Here is a 19,520-nt window from a genome sequence, read left to right as displayed (position 1 = left end):
TAGGCTGAGCAGGTGCAGAATGACCATAGAATATGTCTTTGGCAGATTAAAAGTGCGCTGGCGCTACCTTTGTGGCAGGTTGAGGAAAATATTCCAGTGGTCATAGCAGCCTGCTGTGCGCTCCATAATATTTGTGAGGCTGAATTTGAGCAGACAGATACCAGGGCTATTAGAGGAGCACAATGGGGGGATATTCGAATCAGGGAGGCTTTCAGGCAACATTTTGACAATGAGCACCAGTAATATGTCTTTCTATACAGCAATTTGCCATGCTTTGTTAATTTGCTGCCTTGGATGAAAATGGTTATGAATCCTAACCAGGATTTGTAGTCAGCAAATGATCAAATTGCCACTATGTATTACTACCAGCAGCAACCACCATTTATAGGATACAAATAAAGATTAATTATCTTTAACAGAGTTTGTTTTTATTAAATACCAATTAACAACACACACAAAAGACTTGGTGCGAAGGGAGATAAGAGTGCAGGGCAGTGCAGGCTGTCATAGCTGTAAGTCCAGCTATCATTTTGTAAACTGTCCAAAGGGACAGAGTAAACGGGTACCAGACCATTCCAGAAAGTTGCAAGGAATGTGTGGGAGGAGCCTAGGGAGATCCTGGAAAGCAGTTCTGTACCAGCTGCAGGGCTGGGGCAAGCATGCATGTGTTCTGCCTGGAGCGTGACTAGGGACTTCAACGTCTCTGTTTGCTCCTCCATCACTTTTATCATCCGCTCCTGGCTCTTTACAGTGTGCTCCTTGCTCTTCTTTCTGTCCTGCCTTTCTATTTTAAATTTTTCCTTCAGGGTCTCTCTCTATTCCCTGTGTTTGCTTTTTGCAGCCTCTGAGGATTGGAGCACCTCTCAGAACATGTCCTCCTTGCTTCACCTTGGTCATTTCCTTATCTGAGGGAGGTGCTCCGCCAGCGTGTAGGGCATTCCCCTGAAAGCCACATCTGCAGAAGCACAAGAAACAATTCACAGAAGCATGACTGTTAGTTCACACACAGCATTGAATCATGATACTAAAATATACCTCTTTTTACATACAAATTACTTTCTCACTGTCCCTTGGCAAGCACACATCTCAGCAAACACCCTAAACATGGTGAGTTCGGTAGGGATGGGGGCCTCAAGATGGAGCAAAGGGTCTAGGTGTTTTTTTTAAGGGGATCACTGCAGGCAACTAGGGACAATATTGTAAATTCCACCACCATTTTCCACAGATGGGGTCACTGAAGCCGATATCTCACTCTTGAGGGTAAGCAAGGGTGCATCTCCTGCACATGTGCAGATTCAGACCCGGTCTCCATGCTGCTCACCTGTGTGCCACTTTGGTCCCTGCACCAGTGATTGCCAATTGACGCAGGAAAGTTTCCTACAACAGGGGAAGGAACAAAGCAGTTCTGCCAAAGAACCTTCAGCAGAGGACTAGCGAATACCTCCAGGAAAGTTTCCTAGAGATCTCTCTGGAGGATTCCCATGAAATCTTGGTGTGCATTAATACACTGTTCCACTGCACTGCTTAGCTGCAAATGGGAATGTGGAGCACACTCGAACACAACTAGTCTTGTACATTTCCATCCCTTCAGCTACTGAAGAAATGGTCTGAAGTAAATAGTAAATGCAAAGTACTCCACTTAGGAAGGAACAATCAGTGGCTCACATACAAAATGTGAAATGACCACCTAGGAAGGAGTACTGCGGAAAAGGGATCTGGGGGTCATAGTGGAACACAAGCTAAATATGAGTCAACAGTGTAACACTGTTGCAAAAAAAGTGATCATCATCCTGGGATGTATTAGCAGGAGTGGTGTAAGCAAGACACGAGAAGAATTCTTCTGCTCTACTCCGTGCTGATTAGGCCTCAGTTGGAGTACTGTGTCCAGTTCTGGGCGCCACATTTCAGGCAAGATGAGGACAAATAGGAGAAAGTCCAGAGAAGAGCAACAAAAATGATTAAAGGACTAGAACACATGACCTATGAGGGAAGACTGAAAAAAGTGGGTTTGATTAGTCTGGAAAAGAGAAGACTGAGAGGGGACATGATGACAGTTTTCAACTACATAAAAGGTTGTTACAAGGAGGAGTGAGAAAAATTGTTCTTCTTAGCCCCTGAGGATAGGACAAGAAGCAATGGGCTTAAATTGCAGCAAGGGAGGTTTAGGTTAGACACTAGGAAAAAATTCCTGTCAGGGTGGCTAAACACTGGAATAAATTGCCTAGGGAGGTTGTGGAATCTCCATCATTTTTAAGAGCAGGTTAGGCAAACACCTGTCAGGGATGGTCTAGATAATATTTAGTCCTGCCATGAGTGCAGGGGCCTGGACTAGATGACCTCTCGAGGTCCCTTCCAGTCCTGTTATTCTAGAATATAACAGAGCAGCAGCAACTCAAAAAGATCACTTACCAGGGCTCTCCTCTCCTGCATCATGCGCTCCAAAGACAGACTGCTGGGACTGGTTAGACCCCTCCGGAGTGGAAAAGAGGTCCCAACTTGTTGCACAACCAGACGACCCTGCCATGGGCTCCACATTGTCCTCTAACTCAACCTCGTCATCCATGACTTTGTCCTCGGGATTGAGTCCACTGTCCGCCACCTCCAGCCCTGCTGATATATCCACTAGGCTCTTGGCGGTGGAGGTGGGGTCACCATCAAGGATAGCATCCAGCTCCTTATAGAAACAGCAGGTCTTTGGCATAGCACCAAAGCAACGGTTGGCCTCCCTTGCCTTCTGGTATGCCTGCCTCAGCTCCTTTATCTTCACATGGCACTGATGCATGTCCTGTTCATAGCCCTTATCCAACAAGCCACAAGAAACCTGACCATAGGTATCGAAGTTCCTATGGCTAGAGCGGAGCTGGGACTGCACAGCCTTCTATCCCCACAGTGCCAGCACATCCAACAACTCAGGTGTGCTCCAAGCAGGAGAGCGTTTGCCATGTGGAGCAGCCATGGTCAGCTGGGAAGATGTGATGAGACCACTCCACGCCAAGCAAACAGGAAGAGAAATTTCAAAAATTCCTGGGCCTTCAGAGGGCGAGGGGTAGATACCTGTGAACCTGGGTGAAGGGCAGCAGAGTTCAAACTGCTGACCAGAGCGGTCAGGATTGGCATTGTGGGACACCTCCTGGAGGCCATTTACAGCGGCATAACCAAGCGCAGTATCTACATTGATATTTTGTTGATATAACTTTGCCGGAAAAAGCTCTACGGCTCTCACTGAGGTGGTTTTATTTTGTCGGCAAAGCAGGAGTTTTGTCGGCAGAAGGAGCATTGCAGTGCGTACAAACTGTGTAGTGTGGAAAAGGCCATAGTGAGGTTACGTTTCCAGAAAGTCAGCCTTATTATCAAGGGACTAGATGCCTTCGGGCATTGCAAATGAGATACAGTCTTTCACTTGTAAAGTCACCATTGTGAATCCTGCCCAGCTCAGCAGGCACAAAAATCCTGTTCAAATCTAATGCATGTCTGGCTTCCATATGAGCTTGGTAGTCCCAGTTCCAGCTCCGATATCACAATCTTACCACCATGGTCTACACTAGCTTGTAAACTCTTTGGGGCCGGGATTCTCTCTTACTATGTATTTATCCAATGTCTAGCACAATAGGACCCTGATCGGCTAGTCTTCCAGTGAGAGTTCCAGCAGCACCTGCCACAATCATATTATTCCAAGTTGCACAAGTATTGGTGTCTCAAACCATTTCAGTGAAAAAAGGCTCATCATGCTAGAGCCAATCTCATTTTGGGGGGGGGGGGTCTGGCTCATGATTTTTTTTAACTTCTGGGACTGGCAGTACGTTACAGCAGAGCTCTGAACAGCAACAAGGGTGAGGCAATCCGTTTCTCTGACTGTGGTTGCATCATTCTCTGGAGAACAAGAACTATTCTATGGTAAGGTAACCCCTTCCGGGGACTGGAAAAAACTGCTTAACACTTACAGTGGTGGCATGCTTCAAGGTTGATCCTAAAGCTGGTAACATCATTGAGGCTGTCATACAGAAAAGAGGCAATTTTCAGATTTTACATCAGAAGTTTATCCCTTGGTAGTAGGGATCCCCATTTTTAAAATGCAAGTATTGGCAATCCATTTACACACACCTTCCTTAATAAAGATATCACTGTTCAACTGCAACACATAGGGTCATCCACAGTACTGAGAGTTTAAAATTTTTTACTTCTTTTTACTTCTTTGTTATTAAAGGGCTCTTTGAGTCAGCTTGGGATATTTATTCAAAAGAAACAGAACCAGCCACTAAATTCTAAAACTTTGTCTTGTTTTGGGGAAAAGGGTGTTAGCATTCCAACATTACCATTAACAATAGAGCCAAAGCAGATTTTTTTAAAAGGGTGCTTACAGTCCGATCCACAGAACACTTTTTACCCCAGATAAAGTTTAGAGACTTCAAATTCTGGGCCTCATGTGTCTTTAACTTGACTAAGTTATTACTTATTTCTATAGTGTTCCACCCCAAAATGCTGCATAATGTAATTCAGCTTTTGGTCTCTATTTTAATATGGTACCAATTTTTTAAAAAGAAAGGCTGAAGGCCTGCTGAGGGGTTGCCAAATTACAACAGAAAAAAATTCTGAAGTAGTGTTTTCAGATGAGTTTTTGAACATGGGCAAGGAGCAGCCATGGAAGATGCTCAGTAGGAACAAGTTACAGATGCTAGGAACCACTGCATCAGTAGCACAAACTCCTGCCAACCCAAAGCAGGTGCTGCTGGAGGACAGGCTTCCTGAGGATGTAGCACTTGGTGGTGCTCTCAAATGTACTTAGGCAATTGCTGGCTTTAAATTTAAAAAAAATACATATTCACTGTTATAAGCAACCAGTGTAATGTAACTGGGTTGGGAGGCAGTAGTGCTCCTACTTTTTGCATTAGCAGAGAAGTTTTAAGAACCTCGTAGTGGCAACTGCACATGTTGCTGGTACAAAGTCACTGGAGTATGGATGCAGCCCATATATATTTCTCATCTGAAAATGAACATTTTGTTCCATGTCTGAACCACCTACCTGACCATCAAAAAGATGTGTTCCAAAAATAATGACGAAGTTTATAACTACTTTCAAGCTTTCCCTTAAGTGAAGATATGAACCCTAGCCAGCAACCAGACCTCTCTTTTTGGAAATGAGGCATCTTGACAATGAGCAGAAATATCACCCAAACACACCTCCAGGGGGAAAATTGGGCTTGAAGGGTCTATCAGGCAAGATAATTGTGAAACACCACACCGATACTCTATTCCAGAGTAAGAAAAGATAACATATCATGTGTACATGAAGACAGGCTAAAACCTGGAGGGATGCCACCTTTCAAGTCTTCAGAGAGGGCACACAGTGTCACCAATTTATTCCTATTTCGGATACAATCCAAACAACTAGAGGGTCATTCCAAACATACCAACAACATCCCTTAGTTATAAGGCCCAGATTTTTCAAGGTATTTAGGCATTGTTGCACTCAGCGCTGCAATGCCTACCTGATTTAGGAGCCTAAGTCTCATTTTCAAAAGGGATCTAGGCACATAGGAGTCTAAATTCCAAAGTGCATAAACCCCTTCTGAAATTGAGATTTAGGCTCCTCAATCAGTTAGCCATTGCAATGCTGACCACAGCAACGTTTAAGTAGCTTTAAAAATCTGGTCCTAATGCAACAGCTCCAGTCACTTACATGAAGCCTTGAGGGGAAGTCCAGTAAGTCCAAAATGGCCACCTAACCCTTTTCTGAAGCCAGTGAAACATCATTTTACTGCAATGAGCATAGTTTTAACTCTGTACAGATACCCGAACCCAGATGAGAGACATCTATCACAGTGCAAATTAACCTGAAAAGCATTAAAGTAGCATTTTAAACTAAATAAGCAAGATACTCAGAGTGATACAGGTGTAAGAAGTTTGTACAAAACCACAGTTTAACTATGTAGACTGCACACTAGTCGTGTACTGTAATATCCAATTGAAAGAGCAGTGATCAAACGGAATACAACCCATTTTTGCTTAAAGAATAACAGAGTGGAGGAAATCAAGCTTTAATTTTCTACAGCTATGGTATGTAACAAATGGCATAAGTTTAATAAGTACAATAGAACTAGTTCAGGTGTATATTGGATTTTTATAGACAAATGTTTTCAAAATTATTTTTATTTAATTTCTGAGTTATAATTTCAGACCCCATTATCTTATTCTCTTTCCTAGACTGTGCTTTTCGTTCCCAGTTCTTTGTTCTTGCTGGTTCTTCCCAGAATTTTTTTTTCAATCAAGGAATTTTGGCTCAAACCAGTACAGGAGAAACAAAGCACTTACTTCTGTGCTTACCTGAGGAAAGAAAATAGTCTCTGTACAACTCTGAAAGCAAAGTATTCAGTACATATACTGAAAAACTGAAGATGATTTTAAAGATAACTATCCTCCTGGTATCATCATTACCATTAAAGACAATGCACATCATAAAGAAGGAGTTAGTCAACCAATTTTTTCCCCTAGTTTACTTCACACATTACCACTAGAAACAAGCTTACAGTGGTCTGGCATGAACAGTCACTGTTGACCACAAAGGGGAAAACCCGCAACTGAGCTATTTCATACCTACACTATGTAAACAATTTTTATCCAGAAAAAGTCTCTGCAGTCGATAGGAATGTACTAAACAAAATTTTAGTATTCAGGATAGTAAAAACTTTGTGTAATTTTAACAATCTGCCAAAAATTTTGTTTGTGTACATCGAGTTTATTCTTGCAATACTAAATTCAAGAATTAGCCAATTTAATTAATTAAATAGCTCCAGCTTCAGAAAGTCGACAAAGAAATTTGTGCTTCATAGTAAAAGATAGGCACAAATATCAATTCTACCAGGCGTTCTGAAACCTACTCAAAGCAGGGGCCATATGTTAGATCTACTCATGGACACACTCCCTCCCATCTGAAATTGCACAGACCACCTCCCCATCCTGTTTCACTTGTATAACATCACTTACAGCAAATAATGACATGGAAAAATATCTGACAGCTTTGAATTAACTTTTAGCTGTCTTAATGATTTAGCAGGTAGAAAGTGGAGCTCTTGTTGGTAGTCAATGAAAGCTCACTGATAATATGATGGCTGGCAACTAGCTTCCTATTTGCTTGTTGGTAAATTCAAAGTTCTCCTATTAACCAATAAAGGTCTATAAGGGTTGGAGCCTAGAACCTGAAAAACAGCTTCTGTCCCTACATTCTTCCACAAAGAAGATCTATTGAGGGGCTATAGCAAGAAGTTCCAACACTCAAAAGTATGGAGGCTGGTGGCAGGGTATTTCTGGAAACTCCAGAATTCACTTCTCTTGTAAGTCTGGAACAGCTCCTTTCTGCTGACCTTCAGGGTAGAATTTTATTGGTAGGAATGGCAGGATTGCTGCATTTGTATTTATTCCTTTGATTTATGCTGAATGTGGTCAACTAAAATTTGTTACTGTTGTGAGACTTTTTGCACCAGGCACCCTGAGATATTCTGATGGGTGCCTTTTTGTAAGGTCAATGTATGTATTTGTATCCATCTATCTATTTTGAAGCTGTATCAGCTTTTTAGAACTATTTTAAATAAACTAATTAACACTAGAGATGGACTGAACAAAAAACCCAGATTTGGATCCTGATCTGAATTTTGCAGCTCTACCTCAATTCCAAATACTTCTGTTTGGCAAAATGTGCAGAATTAGGGTAAGAAGAGAAAGCACACACATTAGTCATGGAAGCTGCAATCCCCTCTCTCAAGACTACAAAAATATGTCAGTGCTTTCCATGTAAATCTGGTCAGACCAATTTAAAATTAAACAGTACGATCTCCAGTAGTAGTATATTTTTTATTAAATTATATAGCAGCTGGAAAGAAAACTGGGAGTATTTTTAAAAACATATATCAAGATTTGGAATCAAACTTCCCACTAGCACACAGACAGGTGCAATGCCAATGAAATCAATTGAATTGCACCAATTTACAGGGAACTGGGCCTTTTGGGCTCAGGGGAGGTTAGATTATCAGCCTGAGATGACAGTCCAGACAATTCTTTGCTTATTAAAAATGAATTAGAAATGTATTCTATATTACAATGTTGCACCGTCTGACTTGCTGCAACAAAGAGAAAAAGAAAACACCTGTGATGGCAAGTGGAATGTTTATGAAAAAAATAAATCATATATGTTTATGCTGTGAGGTCAACAATCTAATGCTCTCCTATATATTTTAAATGAAGTTAACGGTAGTGGCTCTTTTTCAAATAATAAGAGATTTGACAATGTTTTTTAATACATTTTCTTAGCTCCCAGTGTTTCCAAATAAATGTGGAAAAGGCTGGGTCTGATTTTGCTCCTAGCAGCTTTGCAATGGTTCACTTCTGCAAAGTTATTTCTGCCACGTTCAGAAAGTCAGAGTCTTTTATAAAACCTCAACTCGCTCTCAAAAGTTACATAAAGGTCAGTGTTCATTTTATTCAGATTATTTTCTAATCTCGTAAAAAAATGCTCCCAGAGCTAGAGAGACTCCCCTGTCCTGGTGGATGCTCCCCATTTTGAAAAGTTGCTTCTCCCTACTCGGCTCTCCCCGCCCCCACCATCTATGCAGCTAAGTTTGTCCATTCCCCAAGGACAGAGTCGCAGGCTGCACCTGTTGATGGGAGGGATGTTGAGGATGCAGAGTTTGCCAAGAGCAGCTCCTTGCCATTGTAAGGGGCAGAGCAAGTGCTTTCTTAACCAGCTAAATGAGGGAAGACATTTTAGATGAGCAGGTATCCAGAGGAGGAAGTCTCCTTGAGGAAGAAGGTATTGCCTCCTCCCCCTTCACATGACAGATATGGGGCTAGCCAGCTCTCCTGGTCAAGGGGCAGGCTACCCCCATTCACTGATCAAGGATGGAACACACATTTCCACACCCAACTAAGGTAAAAGGGTAACAGGCAGATGGTGCCTACCCAATCTGGAGAGAACAAGCAGTCACACCCAGATAACTCCAGCCAGAGAGGACTGATCAGGCTGACCCACATTGCAGCCAGCACGCACTGACCTAAAAAGTACACAGTCTACAATTCATTATGTATACAGTAACAGCAGTACGTTCTGGACTGGAAAGTCTCCCTACACAGCCTATGACAGTAGAGCCACAAAGCCAAGGAAAACTGAGTTAGCTACAATAACACTTGGCAATTTTACAGTACCTCTTATTTGAGGATCTCAAAAGTACTTACAAAGGTGGGTAAACATCTCCATTTTATATATAGGGAAACTGAGGCACAAACATTGGTGTGACACGTTTCAGGTCACATAAGCAAGAGACTACAGGAACAGTGATAGAGTTAGGAGCATAACCAAAAGGTTTAAGTTTGGTCTACACTTAAAAATTAGGTTGATGCAGCTACATTTGCTAATGTCTGAAAAAACCCACACCCCTGACCAAACAGCGGTGCCAACCTAGCTCACTGTGTAAATGTAGTTACTCTGACAGAAGAATGCTTCCATTGACATAGCTGATTTTGTATGGGAAGGTGATCCTACACCAATGGAAAAACCCATTCCAGTGGTATAGACTGCATGTACTCTACAGGGTTATGCTGGCATAGCCTCTGTTGTGTAGACACAGCCCAAGAAACCTACTTCCCAGTCCCCTACTCTAGTCATTAGACCATCCCTTTCACTTAATTCTTTATTTGTCCCATAGTGCCTAGGTATTACAAGGGCCTTGGACTATGTTGCATTGCACACAGCTCAATCAGACAGAAACAATACATAAATATACACAATATTACAAGTCATGGAAGATTTCAGATACTGTCTATACAGACACTGTCACCATTTCAAAGTATTCTGGTTGTTACATCTGTCCCCTTCCAGATGCAGAGGATCTGCACTTTCGCTGGGATTGTTGGAGGACCATAAGGGAATTAGGTATCCAAATATCATTGAAATTTAATGTGTTGCTCCTAACTCCATAGAGTCCTTTGAAATTCCCAGTCTGCACCTTTATCAATAGTCTGGTTAGGAAGCAAAACTCAAACAGATAAGTCTTCTTACTCATTAGCCAAGTATACATGCTGTAACCCCTTGTATTTACAGGGCATCTGTGAAGCTGTACTGCTTCAATGCTGTTGACGACCCCTGTCATTAGCAGCACGTCAATATTTTAACAGCAAGATTAATACAACCTAGCTACTGAGCCAAATTCATCCCTGATATAACTCCACTGACTTATGCCAGGGATAAACTTGGCCTACTGTGTTGGTAGATTTAACCTGGTGGTAGATTTAACAATAAAATATACACAAAGACTCCATGACTACAAAATTCCAATAAATGTGAGCGACCGACACCCCTCAGCACTGAAATACCAAGTTTGGTGGATGGGGGAAATTAAGAGTCTCTTGTTGATAAAGTTTATTTCTATACTCATTTTTCCCCTTTGGATTACAACAATTTAGTTTTGTGATTTTTATATAGTAAAAACAATGTTTCCCAAATCATGGCAGATGCTCCTTGTGGATGCATGAAAGAGTTGCTGGGTGTGGAGGGGCCTGCAGACAAACTCCTAAAACTGTCCTCCAAAGTTGCAGCATTTCTCCCCCTCCCCCCACAACAGTTTTTAGCCTCCATGATTGCAGAATAAATCTGTCAAACATGTTTGAGCCTGAGTTTGCAGAGAGTCTGAAATAATAACTCTGAGGTGTGAACTGCCCCTTCATTTCAATAGTGATTCTTTAAATGTCAACACTTAACTATTTCACTGCTCATCAAAGCATGCAAAAAGGAGAGATTCAAATTATGAAGGCCCACACCAGTGTTTTCCAAAGCACAGGGCATGAAGAGTTATCTGCAATTTATGAGCAGATGACATATTAATTAAGAGAGGTGTGATTGCAGGGGATGCATGACTTGTTTCATTCTCCAGAAGAGGGGCTGTGCTTTCAAGAGATTAGGAACTTGATATAAAATCCAGCCTAGTTTCTTAGCACAAAACCAAGAGCCTAAAATGAACAAGGGCCAATTCAACTCCCACTGACTTCAATGGGACTTAAACTGGACCCTGCCACACATAGGAGTTTGCCACTGAGCAGCCCAGCTCATGCAGTTTTGGCATAGCGCACCATACTACTAGCTAAAAGACAGATCTGAGGACAAAATTATGATCAGAAGCCCACGCCCAGTGCTGCTTAGCCAGACTGCGAATGCTTTGTGTTCTAAACTCCACACTGCCTAGTCCTCAGTGCGATTTTTATGTCTGATATGGGGAAAAAAGCCTTCACCTCTCATGCAGAATTAATAAATTAAAATCATAGCAGATGCCTTAAGGACAAAAATAAACTGCTGGGATCTAGGCTAGGTAAGCAAACCCAGGGCCTGACTACATGTGTGGATGTAAACAGAAGACAATTTACAGCAACAGTAAACAAGTCTTAAATTTAATAATTTTCGCCAAGCAGTCAAAATAAGGATAAAGAAAACAAAACAATTTCCACTAGCTATAGGATGTGAACTGGACCTTGTGAATAGGGTAGTAAGAGAGGGTTGAAATTGCCTAAAGCCATTGGGGCTACTGTTTACTGCACATAGTGCAGAATGTCAGCAAATACTTTTCTTTGTTTGCAATCCAAATTTCTTAATCTCTGTCCACATCATTTTTATGCAAGTACAGTACTGGCTGATTTTTTCCACCAACAGGATATTCTCTAGCAACCTAATGGAATTCTGAGTAGACTCAAAACTCATAGCAGTATGTTTGTGTATACAGGCTCCATATATAAATTAAACACTTATTTGATAATACTATATTCTCACTCCAAAAAATTAATTGAAATTCCATTAGTCTATATGCACAGACAGCTAAACAGGGTAAGGTTTTCCCTCCTAAGGCTTTAGTGTCTGGACAAAAAGCTATTAATATAAAAGCTTTAATGAATCTACAATGATATGCAAATAAGCATATTGAGGCCCAATGTCCAGGGAAGACTAAGGCAATTTACAAACCCTGATATTAATCAGAGAGTCTAGGCTCTGTAAAGACAGGTCCTTTCTAGTCTAGACTTCTAATCCGTCATTGGGAAAAGAAGTCTAATATTATTTCTGTCCTTTTCATCAGCACTGTAAGAACATATCCAACTGTCAGAGCAAGTTATATGTGCGATACAAAATAAAAATGGACAACACTTCTTTGGGCCCATTCAAGCGGGTCAGCTGAAAAAAATGATTCTGTGGACAGACAATACAGAATCCTTAATCTTTTAATCAACCAAGTGTTAATAAGCCATAACTATCAAACATACCTGTACACAGACATGATTGTAATGCTAATGCTTCCTGGTCATTTTAAAAACATCTGAGAAATTTCCCATTTATCCCCTCCAGTGGACTCTTAAAGTGTGAATAAAAATATTAACTTAAAATGCTGCTAAATACTTTTGAAAGTCTTCAATATGCACCATGCCGTCAACCTTAAACACTCAAATTTAATCCAGTGTTTAATTTTAAAGAGATACTAGATGTTTGCAATTATAGAAGAGTTACTTCTTTTGTCAAATTGCATTTTAATTTAATAAACAGAATAAATTAACTATAAGCAAAGATAATGAATAACTCATTGTCCTGCTAGAGGCCTACATCACATACTATATTTATATTTGTCTGTACAGTGGAAGGACAGGCACAGACTTGTTTGTGATCAGCAAATCCAGTATTTCAGTAGTTGCTATATCCTGCTATACTATTTTGATTGAAAATATGTTTTGCATACTAGAAAACACGTCTTTTAAACTAAAAATGTCCATCCCCTATACTCGCAAATGGGGGGGGGGGGCGCGAATAAAACAGCAGAGACAACGCTAAAAGGTACTCATTTAAATGTGTTAAATCCTTCAGGATTTAAAAAACACTGACCTCCTAAACCACAAAACCGAGGAGAAAATACTCTTCTCAACAAGTGATAAGTTAAAGCTACTCATAAAGATGGAATCTTGTCATTTTAGTATTATGCTCAAGAATAGCTTGTACAATACATTAACTACCAGTACACTCCATCTACTGTAAACAATACTAATTCTTGGGTTGGGAGCAGGGAAGAAGTGAGTTTCCAGTGCATGATATAAGTACTGTATGTATATTACTTTTCTTTTGCAAAGCTACCTTAATTTCTGGTTAATAAGAATAACTGAATCTGCACTAATATAGTATATAGGACACTAGTAAATAGTAAAAACAAAAAAAAATAATAATCAGACATTCAGGTGAAGATTGCTTGCTAGCAGTACAGTACTAAGAGAATACACAGGATTTCTCATGTTAGCTCTCCACAGATAGAAAAACAAAATGTAAAGTAAGGTTTGAAAATGAAGTGCAATTTTATTATAAATAAGTTGTTTCACATATTATATGTTTACAGTACAATATGCAAGCACTGATACTATCTGGAAGTGCTGCAGAAGTTTTAGACCTGTCAAGAAAGCTGTCAGGACAGTCAAGAAGTAAAGGTCATGTGTATGTGAAGGATGGCTAATCAACTATCTATTTATTCTACAAACCATATTGGGAGAGGAGACAATCACAATGTACTGGCAAAACCTCTGATGGTTTCAGATACTTTGGTGATGCCTATGCTAGTACATTTGGTGAAGCTAATAAAGTTCTTTTGTACTGAAAGTGAAGAAAAGTTATTTACTCAAACACTTTACATATTTGAACCAAGCTATCTTTGAATGTAATGTTATAAGACCCAAGTCTTCTTTTTAAAAAGCAAGTTCTTATTAAAGGAGAGGTTTTACTTAGTAGCCATTTTGTCTTCAACTTGGACATGATACCTAATCTGAATGCAATGTAAACATGCTGTCTGAGAAGCTGATTTCCAAGTACCATGTTGATGGGAAGAGAAGGGATAAATCATAAATATGTACCACAAAAACCTATTATAAATCAGAATAATCTGAAGGTAACACAATCGAAAGATCCAGGAAATTCATCAGTTAATACTGTCTCCTGAAGTCACCTTATTGCACACAAAAACTAAACAAAAGGCTGTGTGTGGATTAAGGACAGAGAACGTGATTTACTGTTTAATTTTAATTTCCTAGGTTTTTTTAAATATCAGTTTAACTACATAACAACCTCCCTAATAATATTTTTAACATTTTTGGACTCCCTTTTTAAATACATATTAATTCAACATACCATAAAGCTAACTATAGTATGAAGCACTATAAACACTGGATCAGTACATTGGCTATTAGGCATCCATAATATGGATACTGCAAAAGGCAAAAATTCTTGTAACTTATAGAATTCCCAATTTTCAAAATGTACCCAAAGGGCTCAATCCCTGCATAACATATTGCAGGTGCGAGGCCTCTGCAATACTTCAAATAAAAAAATTGCTTTGTTTTGAGAGTGGAGGACAAACATAACTCAATTAACTTTTTTTAACTAGTTTTTAAAAACTAATATTAAATTCAGCAGAACATGGGTTTACTGTGAGGTGATTTTGTTTAAAATTTGTACCAAAAATTGGATTCTTGGAAATGCCACCATGCCAAGTTTTAGCCCAAATCACATTTTAATTGCAAATCCATGAAAATAGAGGTTTATAATAGGAACACTGATACAATCTTTATTATGACATTTGCGCTCCTTGATGCATTAATACTTTGTATTATTGGGGGATGAGATGAATTCATATATCAAAAAGACTATTAATAAGCAGGAAACAATATTCAATTAGTAAGATACCTTAAATAGGTGAGGCTACATCCATTATCTTGACACAAACCTACTATAATTACCATTATCTCTGGATACAATGAATGTAAACATAGCCAACCAAACCCTTGAGCACATTTGACTGTATATAATTCCTGGGGGGAAAATGCTGGTATCCTCTAAATAAAAGAGATACACATTTATGTGCATGATATAATATATATTATACACACAGGTGTGTGTATATGATATATATTTCCAAAAGGTGCGTTCTTTCCAGGAAATGCAGAACCACCACCTCTCCTGGATGGTTTTTAATCTTGAATAAACAATGGAAAAACATTTAGGGAAGGTAACTAATCCTACAGCTGAGCAGGTTTTGCGTTGCCTATTAATATTCTTATGGACAATGGTCCGTCTGGCTGAAATTCACAATACGCTTCTTCCTGTGTGTGTGCGGGGGGGGGGGGGGGTCCTCTCTCTCTCTCTCTGCAAAGCCAAGTAAACACATTTTCCATTCCCCATCCCCCACCCCTCAGATACACACCACCATCATGCAGTGCAAGTTATCTCCCAACCTCCTTTCTTTTAAATGCACCAAGTGTTTCGATCCCGATAGATTTTAAGCAACTTGTTTTTCTGCAGCTCAAAAACAAACAAACAAACAAACAAAAAAAAACCCCAACCACGTTTAGCGTTTATTTTCGGGGGGAGGGGAGGGTGGTTTCAGATGTGCACACTAAGGAACAATTTACCCCCAAATAAACCCCCCAAACAAAGTCAAGGGCCCTATCAGCGCGCGCCAGGCTCCGGCAATGCACATGCGGAGCCTGCAGGAGCAAATCTGCGGCTCAGCGCTCAGCCAGCGTGCCATGGAGGCGGCGGCGGCGGCGGCTGCTCTTACCAGATGGAGTTCTTGATTTTGTGTTGCAGCGCGTTGGCTTCCGTCCCTTGCAGCCCGGGCACCAGGGCTGGCAGAGCCCCCCCTGGCGCGGGGGTGCCGGGGAGCTGCTGCTGCGGCGGCGGCGGCGGCTGCTGGGGATCAGGTTGCTGTTCTTCTGCCATCATCGCCGGCGGAGGGGTGCGGGAGAGGGAGCGGGCGCGAGCGGCGCTGGAGACACTAGGCCTTCACCCCAGCACTCGAGTGAGTCGCCTTTCCCGGCTGCCTGGGGGACATCACGGAGAAGAAGCCGCGTCGGGTCCAGCCGCTGCTACGCCGGAGGGTGGGGAGCCTTCCCAAAGGGAAGGCGCATCGCGGCGCTGCCCCGCGCTCTGGGGTCGCTGCGGGCTCGCCGCCGCCCCCCGCCAGCACCTGGTCCCGAAGCAGCCCGCACAGCGCTGCCTGCCGCTTGCCCTGCTGCTGCGCTGCCAGGCGAAGGCAGCCCGTGCGCGCAGGCTCACTGCCGCCCTGTGCAGACAGCAACAACACGGCTCAGACACAGGGGGGGCGAGGGAAGGAATAACCAGGGCAGGGACCCAGCCGGCGGTAGCCGGGCGGGGAGGGGGGCAAAGTTGACTCCCGCAGCAGCGTGCCTCCGGCTCCAGGCAGCACGGCGGACTCAGGGGGGAAAGGAGCTCCCTGCCCTTGATTCCGGCTGGCTGTGTCAGTGGGGGTCCAGGCTGGTTGTGCAGGATTATGCAGTGTTGCCAGGTGGCCATGCGAAGGAGAAGGCTGGGCAGGGCACTCCCTGCACTAGGCACCCAGCAACAGATCCAGATGCAGTGGTATGGAGGCGGCCCCCGAGATACAGGGCAGCCCTTCACCTGCTACCCAGGAGTCGCACAAGGCATCACACCAGGGGAAGGGATCTGGGGTAGCCCACTCAGAATAGCACTGGTAAAATGTGCCCCTACACTGCACATCTTTGATTAGCCAAATGCATAGATGACATTTTTTGAGACTGGGCTGTTGGTTTTGTTAGTCATACGTACAGGGCCATAGGTCTGCATGGCATTTTACAGATAAACACATCACAAGAAGGGTCCCTTGGAATGCCACATAGGTGCAGGGGTCTGCAAACATGGATCAGATTGCTGAGTTAGGGCACAGGGCCCAATTTGTAACTACATACAGTATTACCTAGCATTCTGTTTACTCACATGAACAGCCCCATTTCATGAAAAGCTACTCACTGTAGTAGGCAAAACACCTGTTGGTTAGAATTCACACACCCAATATTTAAGAATAACTGAGGTTGTATTGTGCCTGTATACATAGATATGTACTTTAAATTTACACTCTGCCATACCAATTATCTAAACATGTCTTCCCTGATATTCTGTTATCAGCATTCTACTGCATATACAGAGATTCTCCAAAGTCAGGCAATGTGGGTTAATGTTTGTGAAACAACATCCCCACTGTATTTTCTACTGAATGCATCCGATGAAGTGAGCGGTAGCTCACAAAAGCTTATGCTCAAATAAATTGGTGAGTCTCTAAGGTGCCACAAGTCTTCCTTTTCTTTTTGCGAATACAGACTAACACGGCTGCTACTCTGAAACCTGTCATTTACAAATACTGTTGTTTATTATTTTACAGTGCTCTGTGTTTCCTAGAAACCCCACAATACAGATAAAACAATGAATGATAGGCTTCATTCTCTCTTGCCCTACAACCATTTATGCACTCCAGTGGCATAAAGGTACCATGAAGGCAGTGATCTTCTTTCCATGCTTGGGTCTTACCCCTAGTGTAGGGGCCTCCCATTCTGGCTTAGAGCCAATGAAATAGCTTTGTGGTGGCTACCGTAAAGCTCTCAGTATAGGGGAATTCTGGATGAAAACTAGAGCAGTGCTGCACTCTGCTTACTCTTGGCCTCCGATGGCTTCTGTGGAGCTGTGAGCAGTGCAAACTTAGAGCAGCCTGGAGGCTGATCTAACATACAACAGCAGCTGGACTTGCTTCTGGCAGGATGGAAAATACAGGAGGCACCAAGGTGGCTTTTATGTACCTTTCACTCTCTCAGCATTCCTATATTTATTGCCTCTCAGACGGTGTGGAGAATCAAGCCATATGATCCCCAGCCCAAAGAGCTTACAAACCAAGGGCCCAGTTTTGCAACTAGATCAACACATGTAGTGTCTTAGACCTACGCAGAGTCCTCTGAAAGCAGTGGGGTTCACCCAAGTCTACCTGCATGCAGCGCCATTGGATTCCATGAGATTTTATGCAGACATGGAGTCCAGCCATACAGATCTGATTCAGGGTCAGAATCTAATTTCAGACAGGATGCAACAAAGTGACTGCAGACAAACTGTCAAAGGAGGTTAAGGAAGGAAGGGGATAACAGTAACACTACGATGTAGTTATTCAGCACAGGCCTCCCTATCTCATAGGGGAGTTGCAGAGATAAATATATTAAAGATTGTGAGGTGCTAAGATACTACACTGATAGGTGCCAGAGAAGTACATTAGATAGATCAGTACAACCTCACTTATGCATAAATATTATCAGTGTGTGTATATTCTAACTAATAAGTTTTGTGCCTACTACTGTGAGTAGTTTTTAAGATAATGGGCTGTTCATGTTAGTAAACACAATGCTCGGTAATAAGCATTTAGACTGGAGAATACCTTGCAGGAAGACAATGAAACTGTGAGTTGGGCAGGAGGGAGCAGTCACTATCAAAAGGGACAGAAGTTCAAGAAACTATGTTCAACAGTACAGAATAATGGTGAACTCAACAATGAACTTATAAGCAGAACAGGAAAGGCATGGACTAAAGGGCGAGAAGTGAGTAGAGTGATCTGCAATAGAAGAATGCCGATCAAACTGAAAAGTAAGGTCTACAAGATGGTTATCAGGCCTGCACTTTCGTATGGCTCTGAATGCTGGGCACTGAGACAGGCACAGATCTTGAATCCAGTGGAAATTAAAATGTGAAGATGGATTTATGAGAGTTACAAAGATGGACCATGTTTGGAAGTATGAAGGTGGAACCAATTATAGAAAAGACGAAGGGACCCAGGCTTATGTGGTATGGGCACATGAAAAGAAGTCTGTAAGAATATATAGGAAACAGAGTGTTAAACTTAAAAGTGGAGGGTAAGAGAAAGGTTGGAAGATTCAAAACTGGATTGATGTTATACCAAAGGATTTGATTAGCTGTGGAGTTTCCAAGGAACTGCTTCAAGACAGCCTGGAATGGAGAAGAAGGACTTGAAGAGCCATAAACATAAACAAACTAGGGAAATACAACCTAGATGGAACAACTGTAAGGTGGGGCATAACTGGTTGAAAAACTGTTCCCAGAGAGTAGCTATCAGCAGTTCACAGTCAAGCTGGAAGGGCATATCAAGTGGGGTCCTACAGGGATCAGTACTGGGTCTGGTTTTGTTCAATATCTTCATCAATGATTTAGATAATGGCATACAGAGTAGACTTATAAAGTTTCCAGTCTATACCAATCTGGGAGGGGTTGCAAGTGCTTTGGAGGATAGGATTAAATGATTTGGACAAACTGGAGAAATGGTCTGAAGTAAATAGGATGAATTCAGAGTACTCCACTTAGGAAGGAACAATCAGCTGCACACATACAAAATGGGAAATGACTGCCTAGGAAGGAGTACTGCATAAAGGCATCTGTGGGTGATGGTGGACCACAAGCTAAATATGAGTCAACAGTGTAACACTGTTGCAAAAAAATAATAGTAATAATAATTAAAAAAAAAAAAGCAAACATCGTTCTGGCATGTATTAACATGAGTGTTGTATGCAAGACACAAGAAGTAATTCTTCCACTCTACTCCGTGCTGGAATAGGCCTCAACCGGAGTTCTGTGTCCAGTTCTGGGTGCCACATTTTATGAA

The 19,520-nt window shown here is 41.8% G+C and overlaps 1 protein-coding gene across 1 annotated transcript in view; it reads right to left on the bottom strand.

Annotated features, from left to right (window-relative positions):
• The window catches only part of RFX7 (regulatory factor X7), a 118,126-nt gene extending 102,008 nt beyond the window's left edge, over positions 1-16,118 (bottom strand). The window contains exon 1 of the mRNA XM_075133065.1: positions 15,612-16,118. Within this exon, the coding sequence (XP_074989166.1) occupies positions 15,612-15,775 (164 nt within the window). The 5' untranslated portion in view covers positions 15,776-16,118. The remainder of the gene's footprint in view (positions 1-15,611) is intronic.
• Positions 16,119-19,520: the final 3,402 nt, after the last annotated feature.

The sequence above is a fragment of the Caretta caretta genome, chromosome 10 (assembly GCF_965140235.1).
Source record: "Caretta caretta isolate rCarCar2 chromosome 10, rCarCar1.hap1, whole genome shotgun sequence".
NCBI classification, from domain to species: domain Eukaryota; kingdom Metazoa; phylum Chordata; order Testudines; family Cheloniidae; genus Caretta; species Caretta caretta.
Note: the sequence above shows the minus strand (reverse complement) of the source record. Positions and strands in the feature narration are given on the sequence as shown.